Genomic DNA, 22,827 nt, shown 5'->3' with positions numbered 1-22,827 from the left:
TGCTTCTCCATTTTAGATTTTTACAATGGCTTGTGTATGCGTTTATTTGTGTAACAGTTCATATATAGATGATGTTGCTTTTTTTTAATAGTAGGGGCTCACAGTTTCTATACAGCTTTGGAAGTACTTACCTCCTATAAGAACAGGAAAGGACTAGGCCAATAATTTGAGTCTTCAAGATGAAGCTGAACTAGCAAATATTTTTAGGAGTAGAGGTGAAGTCGAATTGCCTGGGTCTAAGGGGAAAGGTTTGCTTTAGATAGGAACTGTTCTAGAACATCCTTTCAAGGTTTGCTGTAGCAAGTTGCAATTGCATCAGAAACATTGTTTTAGTTGGGTGTGTCTTTTTTATGTTCTAACTTGCAGGGTTATGTGGAGAGTTTTGCTCAGCTTACTTTGAGTATGGAATATTCAACTTTGAATATGCATTTAATTGTGTTCAAGCGGTTGTAACATTTAAAAATGTGGATGGCAAGCAGTTAAAAACTAAGTGTAACACTTTGAATGTGCAGTTTTTTAGTAAAATTGGTAAAAAATGTCTACTCAATTTTTCCAGAATGGAAGCCAACACCCAGAGAGAAATAACAGCTCTGAAACTCTGCGAAGGACACCCGAATGTAGTGAAGTTACATGAAGTTTATCATGACCAGGTATTTTGAACAAGCTGTAGTTAGCTTTTCCGAAGAACTTTCAGGAGCTAAGCATGCTGACACTGTGAAGGCAACTTTTTTTCCTAGGGCTTTTATCTCGTCATTATAGAAGATGAAGCAGAAGTTCTGTATTGGAGGGAACTTGCAGTTATTCTAACAAATCAAAAAAAGTATTTGGAAAAATTAGTGTCCTGGATTCTGTTTCTGATTGTCCTTGGTCTACTTTCTTAATCATCATGTAATATATTCATGGCCCAGTTTCCATATCTGATACTGAGGTACCTAATCACCTTCCCTTGGACCTGTCATGAATCTTAAAATATTTGTGAAATAAATTGGAAATCTTTCATATGAGGTTTACATATCTAGCATTTTTACCTTATGTATTAGTAAATTCATAGAGTTAACCAAGTAGCTTGCTAAATTACCAAATGTGAAAGTAAAGCCTCTATTTGAAAATGTGTTGATCACTTTAGAGTTTCTCTTGAGACCTTAGCTGTCTTTTTCCTTAGTGTAATGCAAGTTCTTCATCACAAAATAAGCCATAACTTGATTTAACTTAGAAGCTGACCCTTGTTTGAGTTAGGTATTTAAACCAGATGTCCTGCAGAGATCCCTTCCAACCTAGTGCTGTGTGGTTGTGGTCTGATTTTGTAATGGAACATGGGCTCTCTTGCCTCCCCTTGCATCCTAGTCTATCCAAATTAGGATATTAATAAAAGGTCCACTAGAGTCCTCACTTGGAGCACTTCCAAAATGAGCTGGAAGGATGAAAAATCTGTACTGTAATCTTCATGGGTAAGAAAGCCTTTTTTTTTTTTTTTTGTGTACAGTATGAGTACATATGGGTAGAACAGGACATCTTTTTACCTTCCTTTCAATAAAGTGACTATAGTCAGGAATATCTAAAAAAAAAAATTGTACAGATTGCACTGAGAGACGCCTATTCAGTTGCAATCAATCATGCCATGGTATTTATTGTTTCTCCTGGCAGCTCCCAGGTTTTATCTTCCAGATTACTTATGCACAGTATTCTAAAGGCCAGAATTTATCAGTTTTCTAGTTTTGACATTTCTGCAGTTTGTCGGGGGGGGGGGGGCGGGAAAGAAGTTCTAGTTTTTTACTTGCTCTAATACCAGTCTGATCGAATTCTAGATTAGGAATCCAACCATGGAGTATTGGGTTGCAGTCCCTTTTGGAGAGTCTAAAGAAGTTTTCAAGTAGAGGAAAGACTCTTTCTCCTTTCTGACTTTACTGTCAGCTCTTTGGAGGCTGAGACATAAAGAGAATTTGCAGGAGATGGTCTTGCAAGCACTGCTAGCAATATGACTAGTAGGCACGTTGTTTCTTCTAAGATGTGTTACTGCTTTCTGTCCAAATAGCTCTGCTTCTGGTCTTTGATATCTAAATACTGTGCATCTTCTATTCCTGACTCTTCTCTCTTTGAATTTCATTTTTTTGACCTCTTCTCAGATATTTTTTTCTTGGCTTGCAAGTATTACTTTTGTTCCTGTCATTCAGTGGAAGGAAATGCTAGAAGCCATCACATACCTACATCCATTGCTTCTTGAGAACCCTAACTTTAGTTTCTTGTCCTGAGAAGTCTGCTGTTTGTTTAGTGCCAAGGCATTTAAATTGTGCTTGTGTGCTAATGTAATGTCTTGTAATCAAGGAAGTTGATTGCTTATTGATTGTCTTGAAGAGAATGACCATCTAAGCGACTATTAGGTTTTTAATTTAAAAAAATACTCTGTAATAGTTTCATAAGAGTTCTGTTCTGATTCTAATGACGGAATAGCTTTGACTACAACTTTTCAGGGAGTCAAATCAGAAGAAATTCTAAATAATCTTCAATTTTACAATCAAGTTGCAGGATGCTTTTAAAGGATTTGGTGACATTAAATGGCTGGCTCCTTATGCATATTAATAGAAATGTATCCCTGCATCAGAATAGGGCTCTGATGTATCCCTGCATCAGAATAGGCCTCTGATGTATCCCTGCATCAGAAAGTCTAGCTTTTCCCAGCTTTATTTGTTAGCCTAAAGAAAGGCATTTAGTCTCCCTACAAACTTACTTATGTACATAATGGCATTGTGGTTTTGTAAATAAATATGGTTGGTCATGGGGAATGCATCAACATTCTTCAGCCTCGGTGAGACTGATGGGAAAAATATCAGCTGTGATGCAATTTGTTGCTGCTTATTGGCTTTCTGAATTGCTATGAGCTGCAGTTTTATTTCTACAAATTTTGAGAACCTATCAGAATAGCACCTAGCTCTTAAATGGATGTTGGTTTGTAATGTTAAATTTCTAACATCCCACATTTTTCTTATTGTTTCAGCTTCACACGTTTCTAGTAATGGAATTGCTGAAGGGAGGAGAATTGCTTGAACGTATACAGAAAAAGAAACATTTCAGTGAGACTGAAGCTAGTCATATTATGCGCAGACTTGTTTCAGCGGTGAGCCATATGCACGATGTAGGAGTAGTCCATAGAGATCTAAAACCTGAGGTATCGTATAGTGACTTGCTTATATATGTTTAGATGGTAATTTATTTAATATTGGGAATGTAACTTTTTTTTTATCCAGGTTTTATTAGAGATTTTTCTACTTCTATATTTTTATTAAAATGTTATCATTTTTATGTAGCAAATTCTGTAGATACTTTTCTGTTCATAGGTAGAAGTAACTGTTGGGAAACATTTTTAATTTTTGTAAGCAATTTACACTCTTAACTTGTTAAAAAACATTCTTTGTCTTCTTGGGGACAGTTTTTATTAGTGGTAAGTATGTATTTATTGTACGAAACAGTTTACAAGCAGAGCTTGAGTACTTTGCCTGTATATTTCTGCCTTTTGTTTGATCTTCATTTTGTCAGTAGGACTTCTTTTGGAGGTGGCTGTGACAAACTTTTCTGTCTTAATTAAACACAAAATGAACCACAAACTAATGCAGCCTGCTAATAAAGGTGTGTGACTTGAGTTTAGTGGTTTTTCAAAAGCTATAACTATATATTTTTCATTAATTATTTGTTTCCAGTATTTTTGTTGTGCAGCAACATCTTGCTTTCCAGACTACTCAGTTGACTGGTAATGTTAACTGCTTGGCTTTGTTCTTCTTTCTGGAGCCAATATCTGCTCCTTTTTCTTTGCCAGCAGTGGGCTTGGATATGTACTAGCTTTCTTTAGCCCAAGAATAGTGTAGATTGATGTTAGTTTACCCAGTAAGGATGGTAAGTTGTATTGGATTACAGTCATTGTATCTCAGGAAATAGCTGCTTCTTTTGTATCTGGAGTTGAAAATCATCCACCATTCCTACCAATGTTTCATCCTTTTGTACTGTACCTTCTGGTATATTACAAACTTGCTGCTTTTATGGTAATTCTGATTCAACAAGTGAAGAAGTCTGCTAGGTGTCGGTATTAAACATATTTTGGACAGATTTTCTTAAACAATGTGTTTGAAAATATCTCTGTCCTGGAGTCTCTGTACTAAATAAACAAATAAAGAGGGGCTATTGTGAAATTCAGATGTGTCAGTTGAAAATGTAACTCTTAGAAAAAGTTTCTCTGCTGATGTCATCAAGGAAAGAAAACAGCTTTTGGAACAAGTCGTTATTAAAAGGGCAAAACCCGGAAGCCCTTTCTCTCTTCTCATCATTTTAGTCTTATTACCATCTTGAATGTAAAGGCCAGATTCTGTAAAGCAGAGCTTCAATTGCATGATAGGTTTAGGCAGTCTTCAATTCTACATCACATTGAAGAACAGAAGTCTGGGAAGTCCACGTAGTGAAGGGTTAGCAAACAGTTTACAAAATGCATTACCTCCACAAAGTTGGACTTAAACAGCCTGTCTCCTTCCTGCTTGTTGTTTTGAAAGTTACTATTTTGGGTACAGGCATGAGCTTAGTATAGGATATGTAGGCTTCCCAATATAGATGTGGTCAGTGAATGCACCATTCTGGAAAAAGATATGTAGGAAATTCTTTTGCTTTTCTAACAATTCCAGTAAGATCTGTTTGATGTTCAACTTTAACAACTAATGTGCTCCCAGTGAGTCTATTTTAAAAGATATGGCTGGTTACCTGTCACTAAGGATAAGGCTTATTTTAATTGCATGGACTGGAAGACTTTAAGTAACAGCGATTAGATAACATACATTGCTATGCAGAATAGAGGAAAAGTACTGGATAGAAAATGGTGAATTCATGGAAATAAAAAATGAATGTAGCATAGGTGACCGTTTGGAGCCTCTCAGTAGAGGATTTGAGGACTGTTTCTGTGAAGTGGTCATTAATTTGTAACTGGGTTCTAGAGATATTAGAAAAAACGTAATAAGGCAGAGAGAATGTTTATATATCCTTAAAAATCTATATGGAATATAGCTGTAAGTGTGGTTTTTTTGTGAAACATGCTTTATTTACTCAATCAAAGTAGGCTGGACCCAACTTAGGACATTTGAACTGTAGATTTCTTTCTGTACATAACTTGTTTCATTTTTAATTTGAGAAAGGAGATCTTTTTAAACAGATGTTGCTGCCGGACTTTATTTACTTGTTGACTATATAATACCAACTTATTAAAAAATGGTTCTATTTTTTGCCGATCTTCATTTTATTACTATGTTTTGTGATGTTAGGCTTTCTTCAGATCTGTTTTGCACAGCATTTTAATATGGAAAACTGTTTTTTCTGATAGCTCATTAGGCTATAACAGCAGTAGAGAATACAAAAATACTTGTTTGTAGCAGCTGTCCACTTTTACCTGTAATGAATGCTCTCAGGTCCTCATTATTGATCTGCTTGCAGTCTAGCAATCATTTTTTCCCCCCTTAATGAGTTTGAAATGAATTACTTTGAGTCATTCACCTTTTCTGTTAGAAAATTACATAGGGCCATAGGATTTGTAATACTGATACTTTTTCTAGCATGGCATAGCTTAAACAGCTAAGGCAGCAGCGAAATTTTGCTCTCTTCTGTTCTCTCAGAAGCTCAGGATGGGAGTAGAAATCATTTATAATTCATTTTGCCCTTGGTCAGTTCTCCTGTGACTTAGCTTCACTCTTGTATCTTTCTTGACAAATATTTATATTCGGGAAAGAAGAACAGATTGTCTTAAATCTTTTTCCAAACTGATAACCACGTGTCTGTCTTCACGACTCGGATGCCACATTCTAGTTTATAAAGCTGGAATCCTCAGGTGCTGCTGTGTCAGAGTTTCTTTACCTTAGTGTGTAAGGAGTAAGCCATTGGTTCAAGGTTGAACTGCTATGTGACCTTCAGTGCTTGAATACTGTTGGTCCCAGGTCTCTTCCAGGAAGCATATCTATACTGACTTCTAGATCCAGGAAGCTGGTGAAAATACTGAGCTATTAGTGCACTTTCTAGTCTACCATTATTTGCTTTCAAATCGTTCTGCTTTACTCTGCTCAAGATTTCAGTGTTACCACCTGAGGACCAAAGACTATTGAGTCACAAGACAAGACATGCAACAAGAGTTACACAAGAAAGCTGTCATTTGTAAAATGCCTGCAGGAAGTGGGAACTATTTATGTTTGTTTTAAGAAAAAGGCTATTCTCTATTTAAGTTGACTTTTTTTTGCTTTTTTTTCCTTGTCAGTGTTCCCTGAATTATTTTCCCCACCTTTCTCTGCTAAATATCTGTATACATTAGTAATCTCAGAACTATCCTGTCTGTACAGAAGGCATGAAGCACATCACATTTTCTTACAACCCAGAGTACCATAATTTCTACTTTTCTGTTTTTTCCCCAGTATCTCCCTGTTTTTCTCCCTAATTTTCTACCCAGTGCTGATATTGATTTTGTCATTGCTTTTCAGAATTTATTGTTTACAGATGAAACTGATAATTCAGAAATAAAAATAATTGATTTTGGCTTTGCTCGTTTAAAACCACCTGATAATCAGCCTCTTAAGACTCCATGTTTTACTCTTCATTATGCTGCCCCAGAGCTCTTGAATCACAATGGTTATGACGAGTCCTGTGATCTCTGGAGTTTGGGTGTTATTTTGGTGAGTGATTGAGGTTTTTAATTATGACTTCGTTGTATATATGTACTTTTTGTTAAAATGCAAAGGACTTGACACAATTTCAGACTTGAATTGGGTAGATGCTAAATTCAAGTTAGGTGAAAATACTGCTGCACAAATAAGTTCCAAAACCAGTAGTTTTCCAGGGGTGGAGATCTTGTTCCTTAAGCAATAAATGAAATTCAATAGATATAAACTGGGTAGAAATACCATTGTGTTTTGTTTATAGTTTCCTGAAACATGAAGGACCCTAGAGAAAGTCTTGCATATTTAACTTCAGGGCCATAGAAAATATTAAATTAGTCCAAGTTTTGGTGTGTATCGCTGGTGAACTTTTTGCAGCTGCAAACATCAGCACTCCATAACTAGTAATAGGGTTGTCAATAAATATAGATGGTGGTTTTTAATGCTACTTTTGTTCTCATGACAGTATACAATGCTGTCAGGACAGGTACCGTTTCAGTCTCAAGACAAAAGTTTAACGTGTACAAGCGCATTGGAAATTATGAAGAAAATAAAAAAGGGAGAATTTTCCTTTGAAGGAGAAGCTTGGAAAAATGTTTCTGAAGAGGCTAAGGAGTTAATTCAAGGTATGTATTCACAAATATTTAATGCATCTTGTGGTTTTATCTCAAATGATAAAATTTAGAGAACTATACAATATCTGGCTGCTGTGATCACCATCAGAATGCCTAACGTGACAGAGTAGTACGCACAGCTTGAGCTACATACTGACCCCTAATGCAAATTATGGGTAAAGATGAACACATCAGAATGGCATTACAAATTGTTTGTACACCTAGCAAAGAGCTTTCTAATGCACTGAGATGCTGATAGAAGGTTAGCAGGGTTAGAAGATACTGAAGAGCTTCAGAAAAAGTGAATTCACTCTTGTGAAACATATTTAAAAGCAGAATTTTGTTGGTTTTTTTCTTTGGTAAGAGTGCCAGGTTATGAGATGTTTAAAGGCTGAGATTTGCAGAAAATTAATGTATTACTATCATCTTTTCCTTGGGCTGTTTTTCAGTGCATGTACCAAGACTAGTATATTTCTGAGTTCCTTCATTCATATTTGCCACACTTGATTTGCCTTAAGCTTTTGAGCATCTGATCATGTTTTCAGCATGAGTTAGACACCAGTCTTAGTTCTACTTAGATGGAGTTCTGAATTACTGTAGAAGCAGGCTTATAAGGAATTTGTCTGCTAAAAAATGTAGGCATCTTCAGATTCAGACTTTCAGTGGATCATGTGGAGAATCTGAGTCTTGAACTTCATCCTAGGCAGGTTTTAAGTTAGGAAATTATTTGGTAGTTCTGACCTCATGTGAAAAGAGAGATGAATTATCGAACAGTTGAACAGCAGTTTCTTGCATTTAATGATTCTTCTGGAGAGGATAATAGTTATAGCATCATGTACGCCTTATCTAGGTTAAGGATGGCCAGAATGTTTGGGCTGGCCAGCAGGTTGAGGGAGGTGATTCACCCCTCTACACTGCTCTTGTGAGAGCTCACCTGGAGTACTGCGTTCAGTTCTGGAGTCCTCAGCACAGGAAGGACATGGATATGTTAGAGCAAGTCCAGAGGAGGCCACACAGACGATCAGAGGGCTGGAGCACCTCTGCTGTGAGGACAGGCTGAGAGACTTGAGATTGTTCAGCTCTGGGGAGATCTTATAGCGACCTTCCAGTACCTGAAGGGGCTACAGGAAAGCTGGAGAGTGGCTATTTATAAGGGTATATAGTGGTAGGGCAAGGGAGAATGACTTTAAATTGGAAGGCAGAAGCTTTAGGTTAGACATTAGGAAGAAATTCTTCATGATGAGGGCGGTGAGGCACTGGCACAGGTTGCCCAGGGAAGCTGTGGCTGCCCCATCCCTGGAGGTGTTCAAGGCCAGGTTGGATGGGGCCTTGGGCAGCCTGGGCTGCTGGGAGGTGTCCCTGCTTATGGCAGGGGGGGTTGGAACAGGATGATCTTTGTGTTTTCTTCCGACCCAAACCATTCTGTGATTCTATAAATATTGCTATACCTAGAATAAGTATTGTCCTGACTTCCTTATCAAAGCAATGCATGAGATTTTCTTGAAACTAATTGCATATTCTATTAAAAGAAGATGTTTATCTCGCACTTTAAGGGACTATTATGTATTTCTTTTAGGACTTCTAACAGTGGATCCAAACAAAAGAATTAAGATGTCCAGCCTGAGATACAATGAATGGCTTCAGGATGGCAGCCAATTGTCATCTAACCCTCTAATGACTCCTGACAACTTAGGGTCTTCAGGAGCTGCAGTGCATACATATGTCAAAGCCACATTTCATGTAAGTTCTAAGAAAAATTATGTCGTGTGCTAATGTAATGTGCTGTTTTTTGTAATGTGTTATCTAGTTTTTTGTATGTTTTCTATTCATTAAAAATATGTATTTTTCCTTATAATTCAGTGGTTGCTTGTAGCTGCATTTTTCCCACCATATCTAACATCTGTGATTGATTACAGTGAAAACATGAATGATTAGGCAGGAATAAATTTCTTGAAGGCTTTTATACTAATGGGATTTTGGGGACTGACAGACAGCTATTCATGAAGTAGCTGTTACGAATATTCTGTTACTTAGAGCTAAGTCTATTAAAAGATCTTCAAAGGTTTTTATAAAAGAGAAGAACCTTTCTATTTAACTTAAGTAACTAACTTTTTGTCCTGATAGTTACAAAATCGAGGTAAAATTTCTGGACTGTATCTAGCTTATTTTTTCAGTATCATGGATACTTTTAAAAATTAACTTGCTTGGCTGATGTATTCACTAAAAACATTTGAACAGCAGCTCTGTTGTACAGTGTTGATTCTTGTGATTCCTTGTACAGAGAATAAACGGAAACTGAGGAGATTTGTGCTGAAATACTTGAAGATACTTATTACTAAGGAGAGGAGGAAGAAAGGAATTGTTACTTGGAGAGGTCCTGATAATGCAACATGATTTGGGCTAAAAGAAAAACTGTAATTGAACTAAGTGTAGTTACTGAAAATGTAGTCTTAAATAGTTTTAAGGCCTGATAAAAAATACTTCTAAATTAAAAAAAGAAAAAAGGAGGAAAATATGCCAATTAATAATGTGATGCATCACCTCTTAAATACCTATAAAGGCTAGTAAAGTGGTTGTGACAGCTACAGTAAGAATTACAGTAAGTAAGAGATGGCAGTTTGTCAGGACTTTCTGGGGAACATTCATAACAAGCTACGAGCCATAAAATGTCTTAAACCTCTTGAAAACCTTAGCATTACCTTTTGTTTTTAAACAGGCCTTTAACAAGTACAAAAGGGAAGGATTCTGTCTCCAGAATGTTGACAAGGCACCTCTTGCAAAGAGAAGGAAAATGAAAAAAACAAGTACAAGCACAGAGACACGTAGCAGCTCCAGTGAAAGTTCACATTCTTCTTCCTCTCATTCTCATGGTAAAACTACACCTACAAAGACACTGCAGCCAACAAACCCTACAGACAGCAATAACCCAGAAACCATCTTCCAGTTCTCTGACTGAAAAGCAGAGAATATCGTGTCTTGAAGATTTAAGTGGTTATAAACTCGGTAATACCTAAGTTGTCTTCTCCAACCCTTCTTCCCTTTGGCTTACAGCCTACAGGAATATGTCTATCGCTTTAAAAATGTATTTCAATTATTCCTTTTGGCTTTGTATTTCATTGCATTTCTTTTTAGCATTAAGGTTGGTATCACTGGATATGGTATAATACTATTATACAACCAACATTGTATTCTTTTAGGGCTAAATTACTAGTGTGCAGTCAAGCTCAAGGTGAGGAGCTTCTCGTGGTACAGCTTGGAGGAAGACTGTTCCTCAGTGTCAGAATCTTCCTCACAATTTCTTCCCCGCTGTTCAAAGGAAGGAAAGCTCTGTAACATCTACAGAAGTCTTGTATCTTCTGCTTTTACCCAGCTGTGTGAAGAATATCATAGAATTTGATTCTTCATGCGTGTAAGGAATCATTGGTACAATGCAACGAAACAGTATAGTTAGGCCTTTTAAATTTCTAGTTACGTTCTGTCCCGTTTATTTGAGTTTTAAGAGCAAAATGAAGCATTATGGAACTCATGTTGTTTTGAAATGTAACTCCATATATCTTGTTCTAAACAACTGGGAATGTAAGTCTTAGATATTTTTTATTATTATTTATTTAATTTTAAAAAATACATCTAGGGTAAAAGTTGCCTGAGAAGGTGAGGTGTCTCTGTGATACAATAATTTTTATTTCTACTTTTTGAAATTATTAACTTTTAAAATGTTTTACAGATTCTAAAATGTAATGCTATAAAAGAAAGTGAAATTTCATATTGAATGCTTTGGAAAATGGTGACATGTTAAAATACCTATTTCAAGAATTACTTATAATTTATATTTTCTTTTTATATTTACACAATAACTTTAAAATACAAAGATTTTTTTAAAGATGCAAACCCTCCAGTTTCAACATTTGTTATTATAGGGTCCATATAAAATGTACGCCAAGTTATTTGAATTTTGCATTGTGCAAATATGGCAGTTTAATAGTGACTGTAAAATACTAGAATATATGTTTTCTTTTTTGCACTTTATAGCATCAAAAGATGTTTTATAATAAAGTGCACTCAGATCTCTCTTCCTACAAGGTGCTGAGCACTGTTTTACTGGGTTGAATGACCTGAAATCCACCATATTTGGTGGTTGTGGTCATTGAGAAGGAGAATTCTCTACTTTGCAGGAGTGAATCCCTGTATATTACCCACTGTTTTCATTCCTTACTCTAAACTGCAAAGCTATTTCTATCTTGCTTTTACAGTGTATATAACAAATACTAGACTTGGGCACCTCGTGTAGTGTAGATGTTAACAACTTATGCACTGGGAATCCTAAAGGGAAATTACATTGAACACTGTGCTTCACAACTTGTTCACTGTGGTGTTCTACAGTGAAGTATTTCCTACTGTGATAGTATAGTATGTACATAACTGTTTGGAATCATAAATGTGACTTACAGAAACATCAGCATAAAGTTTTAAATCAGCATATTTTATAAATTTATTGAGCTCTTTTATTGCTCATACTCTCAATGACTAGGGGTAACTTAAGTGCTAAAGATGACTCCAGTTTTGCAAAGGCTTACACGTGTGTGTGTTCACTGAAGTCAGAGGGACTCCTTGTGTAAAGTTAATCGTATGCCTAAATTTGTGTGATGGAAGACTAATCATCTAAGGGATTTTGTTAACACCTTGCTTTATCTTAAAGTAACCTTAATCCAAACCCTATGCAAAAAGAGGTTATAGGAATTGTTTATATCAGTGGTTTTATTTATAGAATTGTATCAGATATATCAGTATTGACAAATACAATACATCCATGTTTACAGGGATTGTGTGTATCAAAACAAGGCTTTGAAGCCCAGCGTATTTGTTCTGTGTTTCTTTAATATTGATAATGGCATTCTGAAGTTTTGGAATTGCTGATGTGAAATGGTTTACTACTTTCTTGATGTGAATGTCAACAGTAATTGCAGCATTAATTTCAGGTTGATGTGAATATTGAGATTTGCACTGTTTATGTAGAAGTAGTATATTTAAAGATCAGTGTATGTGCTAATAACACAACCAATTTTAAGTGGCCGATGTTAAAATATTGAAAAATAATTGTTGATGTAATATGTTCAGGTTTGCTTTCTGAATGCTCTCTTTGGAAGTACTCTCAATAGTGAACATGGCTCATTTGTAAAAGAATACTTCCCCTCTCCCCAATAAACTTGCTGTAAATACAACAAACAATCCACCATTAATACTTGTTATGCAGACAGAAGAAGTAAATTGTCACGTTAGAGAACAGGTTGCTTGCAAAGTTTGCATTTTAAGGATTTCTTAGAATTTTATTGTCTTCAAGGGGAGGACAACACAAAAGTGGTTTTTTATTTGGTTTCATTTCAGTGTAAGAAACTTTTGGATACCAAGTGGATTTGGAATATTGTGACCCAGCTGAAATAACTTCTTAAGAATGCAGTACAGTTGTTTCCCTGCTGGGAATTTTAAACTATTGTTTGACAAACTGATGAAACGAGAAAGAAGAATGCTTGAACAAGATACTAGATGCTAGAGACAATGGCTATTTTGTCAGAGTTATTTTCACACAGGATTTGAGACTGTTTGGAGGCTAAAATTATCAGACTACATCACTTGTATCAAATGTTTTATACATGAATGTTTGTGTCCTCTTTGTGCTTTAACAGTAGGTATTAAATAAAAATGTAAAAACAAGGTAATAGTTTTTGGCAGGGGTAAGTATGTTTAGATGCCACCTTGCATTTGCTTTGAATCAGTTTGAAATGTTTACCACCTCTGACTTTCTGCTGCCTCCAGGTAGCAGAGCTCTTGAGGAGGTGTGTTTGACACTAAGCTATCTGAATTTTTAGATTAGCGTCTTTACATAAGCAGCTGATCTCTGTTTATGTTGATAAAGCTGAGTTGCAAACTAGGCAGCTCAAGAGCAGGTTCACTTCTTGTTCAAAAATACCTGCAGGAGACTAGTTACTCTTGGCAGCATGATGTCGCCTCAGTTTAATCTGTTGCCCACCCTGGCACTCTAGGTCATATAAAGACTATGGGCCAAATTTTTCAAACTCATACCACTATTTCAAATCTGAAGTGTACAAGCCAATCTTCATTAGTACTATAAATACTTTTATACTGCCTTGTTAAAGAGGTGTTAGACTGTAAATGATTTTTATACTTGGATTAAGTTTCCTTCACAGTGCTGCCATGTGTCAAGCAGCTTTAATGTCTAGTAATGTTATCTCTCTACTGTCAAAATGTAATGCGGTCACCAGTATTGTGGGCAGATGAGTTTGAAAAATCCGATTTCTTATTAGTAAAGATACTAATACGTTTATTAATCTTCAAAGTACTTGTTATTCTGTAAAGTTATTTCTTTGTAATACTTTTAGAAATACAAATAGTAATTAAGAGAAATTCTGCTAAAGGATTTAGAGAAATGCAAAGGAAGTAATATGGCTTGCTGTTCCTCTGGCTTGGTGAAATTTCTACACTTTTGTATAAGGAAAAGCAGCTGAAGTATTTATTGTTTCTTAATAGAAGGGCCATTCATTTGGCATATGTTTTGTTTACTGCTACAAAAAAAAAACTTTATTAAACAGTTTTGGGAGGGTAACATAAAACTACAATATTGCATCATAATTAATTGAGGCTTCAGATTGGCATTGCTAACGTATGAATTTTCTCAGACCTTTTCTGTGGCTACTTTTCTGAACAAGGTAATGACATGTGCACAACTGTGTTGCCTAATGTTCATCCAGGAATAGAATAATTCATGGCAGAAAATATATTCACAGAATGATGTGTGTTCATGGGTTGTGATGAAGTGTCGCACAAGTATCTTACATTTTTAATGTGTGCATGTATTATGTGCATGTATGTAGATACATGCTGTGTTGCACGTCTAGGCCTCACCTTAAAGTAATATGCCTTGTTTAAGAGAACATGTACTTAAAAATGAGCTCTCGACTCACGCAGGTTCAGAGGACCAGACAAGGAGGCTACCATAGAAGAGGAAGAAAGTTATGTGAACTCAGAGATGAGAGGCTTCTGGGAAGATCATTTCAGGAGTAAATTTCTCCCCTTGCGGTTCCCACATGCATGTAATATTCATTGACACTGAACTGCAAGCTTTCGTGCCAGTTACCCAACACAAACACATTTCCTGACTCTGCAGGTCTATGAGTGTGTGTGTGTGTCTACACACACGTATCTTCGGTCTTCATTTGGAATATTTTGTTATTTATCAAGTAATGTTACAGGTGTTCTTAGCAAGTTGGTAGTCTTCATTCTTTTCCCCCATATACGATACTCCTTCTCGGCACTGATTTTTATGTTGCAAAACGTGACATTGCCTTCCCTCAGTCAAGATAAATTGAATATTCTGGATTAAGAGAATGGGAAATAAAGTGGCTGTTTCTGTTGTAAAGACATAGAAGTGGTTTGATCTTTGTCTGCCTGTGAGAAACACTTCTCAGTTTGCACCTTTGACCTACAGGGCACTGGATTCTATAAAAAATAAGAAATGCAAAGCTGTTTGCTATCTCTTGTTTGCCATCCTGCATTTTTCTACTCATTCAGCAGATACTGGATGTTCAGAACACCTGTGTTGAAAAGAAAACATGGGATGATTCCTGTACTCTGCACTAGTAAATAAAGTGATTCTTTCAATTACATAGACAGCTGGAACAGTCTTGTTTGTTGTGCTTGGAAGCAGCAAGAGCCATGTAAGACACGTGCAACAATATAAATGTGAAGAAAACCTGTGTATTTTGACAGCCTTAATGTTCTGTGTGATGGAAAGGGAAGTCTGCAGCTGCCTAGGAATCAATGGTAAGCATATAGGAAAATGAGGTGATCCGGGCCGATCTTGCAGCTTACTGTCATGGCCAGGGCCGTTCCTCATCCTTTCTTCTTGCTGTATGCTCTATCCTTTTCTTGGTTCTGGTGTTTGTGTCACCTCTGTGCCAGCCGAGACAGGGAAATAGGTGTGTCCTATAAACTTAGTTAAGGCACTTTGGTTAACACTGGATTAACTGATTTCATAGTTAATCCAAAGTAAAAGTAGTAGTTGAGAAACCCAGTATGCTATAATGCTCTGATTTCCAAAAACTAATGCTTTATTTGGAGGTAGAAAGGAATCCATACTATTTACACATAAAGTTACTTTTTAAAATTGGCAACTAATCTGGCTGTATTCATAGAACTCCTGTAGAAATCTGCAAACTTCTTTTGAAGTGCCAACAATAAAGCAGAGAAAAACATAGCTTCAGTTGCTCAGGAACTGCTCAAAAACCTATCACAGATGAAACTGCAAACTTGCTGCATTTTTCTTGATGTAACGATAATTTTATTTCGTCACCAAATTGCGCATCAGATCTAAAAATTGTCATCTCTTTTATATTGATCGATTTTCCTTTGGGGTTTTGTTTTAATATGTAATTGTCTTAATACATTGTGACCAGAAGTTTATCTAACGGTTTAGGCTAAAGCCTTAGGAAGAATGTTTGACAGCCGGGTGAATAGGAGCCAGCAGTGTGCCCAGGTGGCCAAGAAGGCCAATGGCATCTTGGCCTGTGTCAGAAACAGTGTGGCCAGCAGGACCAGGGAATTGATTGTGCCCCTGTACTCGGCACTGGTGAGACCGCAGCTTGAATACTGTGTTCAGTTCTGGGCCCCTTGCTACAAGAAAGACATTGAGGAGCTGGAATGTGTCCAGAGAAGGTAGTGAAGTTGGTGACGGGACTGAAGAACAAGACTTAGGAGGAATGGCTGAGGAAACTGGGGTCATTTAGTCTAGCCTGTGTACTAATTCTGGATCTACTGATTTTTAAGATTTCTCTCCAGTTACTAATGTTATTGAAAATATCTAATTTAAATGTGTGATTATCATTCTTTCCAAACACGGCGGGGGGAAAATAGTTCTTGAATATTCCTTTAATATCACATTTTTCTTGGTTGTAATGAACTGATGAGGTTTCAGGGTTTTTTTTCACTATCTCCATCCTCAACTTCGTGGATAATTTATGTCATTTTTCTTACCCTTTTGTCATAGTACTAACAACACACAATAGTTTCTGTTAATGTTTTAAACTAGCCTACAGGTTTAGAAACTTTCAGAAATGATCTGTAGTTTTCCACTCCCTCTGGTGGTCTGGCAGTGCAGCTGGCAAGCTGCTTAATTGCTGATAACCGACGATAGCAAGGGAAAAGTTTGAATGCAATACGACACTGTAGGTGCTTCAAATTTAACCATCATTGTGTGTCTGAGATGCTTTTATATAGCAATGGGGAAAATACTAATGTTTAGTAATATAAATTATTTGTACTACTACTGCTACCAATGAGTAGTTAGGAACATTGGGGAAAAGAAAGAGAAACAAACAAAACCAGAAAGTGAAAATTCAAAGCTTTTCTTGCATGTAACATTTTTATTTATTTAAAGGGATTGAACTTAGCAACTGAAGGAGACATGTAACTCTCAACTGTGTTTCAGTAAATTCAGTATGACAAACACTTGATCTTCACCTACCCTTAAGTGGTCTCAGAAGTGCAGTTTGAATCAGCTATAATGTGAAGACAGTGATTCTGGGACAGACAGAGCTGATCTGGGAATAAAACCTAAACATTATTTTGACTGATAATGTAATGAAATAAATCAATTGTACTACAGAGAGAAGAGCCATCACTATTGCTTTTTTAGCTAAAGAGACTTAATTCTCATTTAGGAATAGGTTTGTATTTACTGAAATCTAATGTTCTGATTTCCTAACGTAACGGATATTTTATTTTTACCCTTTAAGAAATAGGTATAAATGGCAAACAGCTTATTTTCTGTGCTGGAAAGAACAAAATTAACTGAAAAGCAGTGAGCTAATCAAAATGTGCTTTTATCTTTCTAAAAATGCATGATAATTATTATTTAAAATCCAGAATGGCTCTATTCTGGCCACTTTTTGGATAAATGAGTCAAAAGAGTAGTAAAATGTTAAAGATTTTGTTTTTCAGTTCAAGTGATGAAGCTACAATCTGGATCACACCTAGAATTTAGCTGAACTCTATCAATTTTTTTTATTGTGCAAGGACTATGTGGAGACCTTTTTTGCCTGTGGCTGTACGAGCATCCCTGGGTGGGGCAACAGTTGGAAATACAGCAGGAAAAAGGGTTTTTACCATGAGTGTAAGACAATGGAAGAGCCATGATTAGGCCTTACCCTGTCTCTTCTGTATCTCAAAGGCAGCCAAAGCATTTATCTTAAACCCTTACAACTTTTCAGCCTTTTTGAAAGTTTACGCTGGCACAATAAATATGAGAAATAGCAAATTATGGTATTTATGCTGCCATTTTGCTTCCTCTTAGTTGCTACCTGTTAATATAGGTTAACAACTTTACTGGCAAAATAACTTTGGAAAAATACAGTTGTGGAACAGGTAGCAATTCAGATATAAATACGCAACATATATTCAGCCTATAAACGCCAGAGAAGTGCTTTTTTTAATTCTGGGAGGTGATTTTTTTTCATGACTTGTTTGTTTTTTATTGTATAAGTATATGCATTTGTGATGCGTAGGATATTTCCAGAAACATTATGACAGGTTTAAAATACAGTGTGAAACATTGGGCCAAACCAGGGCAAATTTAATATCTATTGCCAGTTGAGTGATAGTCTTTGTTGCCCTTCTGTTGGCAACGCTGGTTCCCATTTACCATGAATGAGCTTGGAAAGGAGCTCTTTTGGAGTCTGACTCCAGCACTCTTGCAGCACAATTAGTAATTAAACTCCAGATTCAGCCTATCAATAGGAATGACTGCTAGTACTGTCAATTATTAAAGACTAAGAATTAACATCAAGGGATTTCATGCAGTGGTGAAAAATAAGTTCTGCCTGATTGTACAGGCATATGTTGCTTTTTATATATTACTTGTACTGCCTGTTATCCGACAAATGCAGTATGAATTGAATCGGATTGAAAGCAACAAACTACAAAATCAGAAGTCCATTCCAGGTTTCCATACAGGATGGGGGATGATGTGATTGAGAGCAGCCCTGCAGAGAAGGACTTCTAGGTGCTGGTTGATGAGAAGCTCGACATGAGCCGGCAATGTGTGCTCACAGCCCAGAAGGCCAAACGTATCCTGGGTGGCATCAAAAGCAGCGTGGCCAGCAGGTCGAGGGAGGGGATTCTGCCCCTCTATTCCTCTCTTGTGAGACCTCATCTGGAGTACTGTGTCCAGTTCTGGAACCCTCAACACAAGAAGGATATGGAACTGTTTGAATGGGTCCAGAGGAGGGCTACAAAGATGATCAGAGGGCTGGAGCACCTCCCATACGAGGACAGGCCGAGAGAGTAGGGGTTGTTCAGCCTGGAGAAGAGAAGGCTCCAAGGAAACCTTATAGCAATTTGCCAGTACCTGAAGGGGATATGAGAAAGCTGGAGAGAGACTGTTTACAAAGGCTGGTAGTGGTAGGACAAGGGGCAGTGGGTACAAACTGGAGAGGGGTAGGTCTAGACTAAACATGAGGAGAAAATTCTTCACACTGAGGGCAGTGGGGCTCTGGCCCAGGTTGCCCAGGGAAGCTGTGGCTGCCCCATCCCTGGAGGTGTTCAAGGCCAGGTTGGGTGGGGCCTTGGGCAGCCTGGGCTGGTGGGAGGTGTCCCTGCCCATGGTTGGGGGTTGGAACGGGATGATCTTTGAAGCCCCTTCCAGCCCAAACTATTCTACAAAGGAAAAAAAAAAAAAAAGCGCTTTCCAGATTCCTAGGTTTTCCTGAATTGTTTTGTGTATTTTAACTTTTAAACAGCAGTAAGGGCTTAATGGTATTTAAAATGGTATTTAAAATAATTGTCATTGACAGATATAACTGTTTAATCTTCAAGAAACTAAACTCCTGTAAGTACAAAACCTTGAAATGGTGAAATATTTTGATAAAGCTTATTTCACTTCTTTTATACGACCGTATTCCTTGCTGTGAGGCAGGGGTGGCAGGTTTCATAATATGCATGGCATCACACTGTTGATTTTGCGGATGCTTTTCAGTCTCTTTTTGCTTCCCTTTAAACTGCATTTTGATGCTCTCAAAAATGAGAGAAGTGTCACTGTGAAATTATGTTCTCTAACAATTTTCATACAGGCTGTTCTAAATTTCATCGAGATCGCTAGCTTCAGGAGGGAGAACTCTGCAGCTACCTCCTTTCACCGACAGTGTTATGCTAACTGAAAAAAGAGACTTAGATTCCAGCAAAAGTTTTGGTCTTATGATGCTTCTGAGCTGTGCTCTTCACTGCAGAGAAATCACTTCTCACATTAACACATATTGGCCTGAAAATTTTTGCACTTCACATTTGAGAAAACGCAGCCAATAATAGGAGTCGAATAGGACTTCTCTAAAACACAAATAATACTTGAATTGCATCTCTGACCACTTGGAATAGAATACATTAGCCATCTCAGTAGGCATTACATGTTGATTTGAATTGAAATTTAAATTGGTAAAATAAAGCTTCTTTTCTGTTTTACACTTTGTGGAGATAAAATAAGGACTTTAGTGCTATGTTCTGTAGCAATTGTCATCATTCTATGATGAATGCTATAGAAGCTCTGAGGAATAAAACAGTTTTAATAATCAGAACTTTGATTAGCAGTTTCAGACAAAATCCACTTGGAAAAAACCCCAAACCACTGTTCAGTGTGCCAGATGAAAACTAGAGTAGTAGATAAACCTGCTTATTAAACACTTTTTCTGTAAATATTGAAACAACACTTGCCATTAAGCTTTGATAAACTTTGACGTGAATGGTGTGTTAAGCTTTGACTCAGCTGTTTGCTCAAGGCTGCCAAACCAGTGAGCTGACTTGAGTGAAGCTGTCATGAAAATACTGTTTAAAACTTTTTTTTTTTTTTTTTTAACTAAAGGAAAGGCAGAACAAAGGTGAGGTTTTGTTCCTTCCCTGCCACTTCAGCACTAAATAGTATTTGCCCAAGAAACTAGAAACGCAATCTGGAATAAACCCCAGTGATCTTGTAAGTTTACTTGGATTTTTTTTTTTTTTTTTGCTCATGTGAGTTCCTAGCATTCTATTTGAACATTATCTTTAAAAATGCAAGTACTCTTTGACCTGTTTTTTTCCGATTCCTTGTTATAGAATGTTTAAGATCTCAATAGCAATTAACGTATTGTTTTAAGTCAGTTTATATACTTTAACTTTTACATTTTTACCAGATTAAACCCCCATCACTTCTGCATCTCAGTTCTGTATGGAGTGCTAGTGCAGAAAACTTCTTTATCAGGTTTAATTTCTCGTGAAATTGCACTGGAAAATCCATGATTTCTCTTATTACCCTGTATTTGAGGGGACTGGAGTGGGAGAGGTGGCATAAGGCAAAGTGGTTGACCAAAGCATCTTGGTTACTTTTCCTGCATTTTAAATTCTCATTATTTTCAGAAACAAGGCGTCTTTCTCTCTTCTAACTAGACAGCTACCTCACCTTCCACTCAGACTTCCTATTTCTAGCAAAGTACATGTGTGCTTCAGTCTGTGCTCACAGTTCACTAAAGGGGCCATTTCCACAAACCACATCTTTTGGTTTGGAAAAAAATAAGTGGCAATTTACAAAATATGCAGGATCAGACTTGATTTCTGTATCACTTTTACCTTATTCATTCCAGATCCATTATTGTATACAGTTATGGGTCCTCTACAGTGGAATTTTCTCAGAGCAGTCTTAGGTATATGGAAGTTTCATTAATGCTAAAGCAGATTTCCTAATTGTTGCAATGCATTTAAAAATATGCTAGTTCCTTTTGCATAGATGTCTCGCTTCATAAATAGTAGCAGTTGAGATAATAAGCCTGATGAATTGTTATGTATTAATATATTTCTTTTGCTGGTAGCTTACACTGAAATTACGTTATCAGTGCTAACAAAATGTGTTAAAATAGTTGTGAAGAAATATGAATAATGTTCATAAACTAATTGATTGTGAGACTGCTCCTCGAATCCTGTGTTCAGTTCTGGGCCCCCCACCACAAGGATGTTGAGGCTCTGGAGCGAGTCCAGAGACGAGCAACAAAGCTGGTGAAGGGGCTGGAGAACAGGCCTTATGAGGAACGGCTGAGGGAGCTGGGGTTGTTTAGCCTGGAGGAGGCTGAGGGGAGACCTCATTGCTCTCTACAACGACCTGAAAGGAGGGTGTAGAGAGGAGGGTGCTGGCCTCTTCTCCCAAGTGACAGAAAGGGACAGGACAAGAGGGAATGGCCTCAAGCTCCGCCAGGGGAGATTTAGGCTTGACATAAGGAAAAAATTTTTCACCGAAAGGGTCATGGAGCACTGGCAGAGGCTGCCCAGGGAGGTGGTTGATTCACCTTCCCTGGAGGTGTTTAAGGCACGGGTGGACGAGGTGCTGAGGGGCATGGTTTAGTGTTTGATAGGAATGGTTGGACTCGATGATCCGGTGGGTCTCTTCCAACCTGGTTATTCTACGATTCTACGATTCAAAGGCTGATGGCCGCCGAGGCCCCGCCCCTCCCGCGCGCCGAGGCTCCACCCCTCCCCGAGGCCCCTCCCCCTTTCCAGGCCTTCCCCTTCTCGCTCCGAGGCTCCGCCCCCTTTACCCCGCCCCTTTTCGCGGGCCCCTCGCTGAGAGGCCCCGCCCCCTTTCGCCGTCCCGCCGGCCTCAGTCCCCGCCCCTTTCCCCACCCCCGGGCCCCGAGGCCCCGCCCCCTCCCGCAATCCAATCACCCCGAGCCCCCGCCCCTCGCACCGCCCCGTCGCCCTAAGTCCCCGCCCCCTCACGTCTGGTCACTGAGAGGCCCCGCCCCCGCCCCGCCCCCGCCCCCTCTTCCGGCCGGCAGGGGGCGCCGCTGCCGCTCGGCCGCCAGCGCGGCGCGGGCCGCATCCCTCCAGCCCCGCCGCTCCGGTCGCGGCCGCCGCCCCGGCGCCGCCGTTCCCTGGCGGCCCCCGTGCCCCGCGGCGGGACGCCATGGCCACCAAGAAGGCGGGCTCGCGGCTGGAGACGGAGATCGAGCGGTGCCGCTCGGAGTGCCAGTGGGAGCGGATCCCCGAGCTCGTCAAGCAGCTCTCGGCCAAGCTCATCGCTAACGGTGCGGGGCGGGGGGCGAGGGGCGGCCGGAGCGCGGCGCGGCCCGGGCGGGGGGCGGGTCGCTCGGCCTCCGCGTTCTCGCATCGCCCACTTCGAAACGCTTAGGCGGAGAGCGGTGCTTCATTCAGAGGTCCGGGGCTGGAATCCCCGGCGTGAGAAGGACATGGAGCTGTTGGAGCGGGTCCAGAGGAGGCCACGAACATGATCCGAGGGTTGGAGCACCTCTGCTGGGAGGACAGGCTGAGAGAGCTGGGCTTGTTCAGCCTGGAGAGGAGAAGGCTTCAAGGAGACCTTAGAGCGACCTGCCAGTGCCTGAAGGGGCTACAGGAAAGCTGGGAGGGACCGTTTACAAAGACTTGTAGTGATAGGACGAGGGGCAATGGGTATAAACTGGAGAGGGGCAGATTTATACTAGACATAAGGAGGAATTTCTTCACCATGA

The 22,827-nt window shown here is 38.7% G+C and overlaps 2 protein-coding genes across 7 annotated transcripts in view; both read left to right on the top strand.

The window, feature by feature from the left end:
- Positions 1 to 14,962, top strand: part of RPS6KA5 (ribosomal protein S6 kinase A5) — an 83,217-nt gene extending 68,255 nt beyond the window's left edge. For all 3 annotated transcript variants that reach the window (XM_069858712.1, XM_069858715.1, XM_069858714.1), the window contains 6 exons: positions 557 to 650; positions 2,993 to 3,163; positions 6,492 to 6,683; positions 7,132 to 7,291; positions 8,856 to 9,019; positions 9,996 to 14,962. In XM_069858712.1, the coding sequence (XP_069714813.1) occupies positions 557 to 650; positions 2,993 to 3,163; positions 6,492 to 6,683; positions 7,132 to 7,291; positions 8,856 to 9,019; positions 9,996 to 10,235 (1,021 nt within the window). In that variant the 3' untranslated portion in view covers positions 10,236 to 14,962. The remainder of the gene's footprint in view (positions 1 to 556; positions 651 to 2,992; positions 3,164 to 6,491; positions 6,684 to 7,131; positions 7,292 to 8,855; positions 9,020 to 9,995) is intronic.
- A 7,280-nt stretch (positions 14,963 to 22,242) lies between these two features.
- The window catches only part of TTC7B (tetratricopeptide repeat domain 7B), a 129,937-nt gene continuing 129,352 nt past the window's right edge, over positions 22,243 to 22,827 (top strand). For all 4 annotated transcript variants that reach the window (XM_069858701.1, XM_069858700.1, XM_069858699.1 and 1 more), the window contains exon 1: positions 22,243 to 22,386. In XM_069858701.1, coding sequence (XP_069714802.1) covers positions 22,266 to 22,386 — 121 coding nt within the window. In that variant the 5' untranslated portion in view covers positions 22,243 to 22,265. The remainder of the gene's footprint in view (positions 22,387 to 22,827) is intronic.

The sequence above is a fragment of the Phaenicophaeus curvirostris genome, chromosome 5 (assembly GCF_032191515.1).
Source record: "Phaenicophaeus curvirostris isolate KB17595 chromosome 5, BPBGC_Pcur_1.0, whole genome shotgun sequence".
NCBI lineage: Eukaryota > Metazoa > Chordata > Aves > Cuculiformes > Cuculidae > Phaenicophaeus > Phaenicophaeus curvirostris.
Note: the sequence above shows the minus strand (reverse complement) of the source record. Positions and strands in the feature narration are given on the sequence as shown.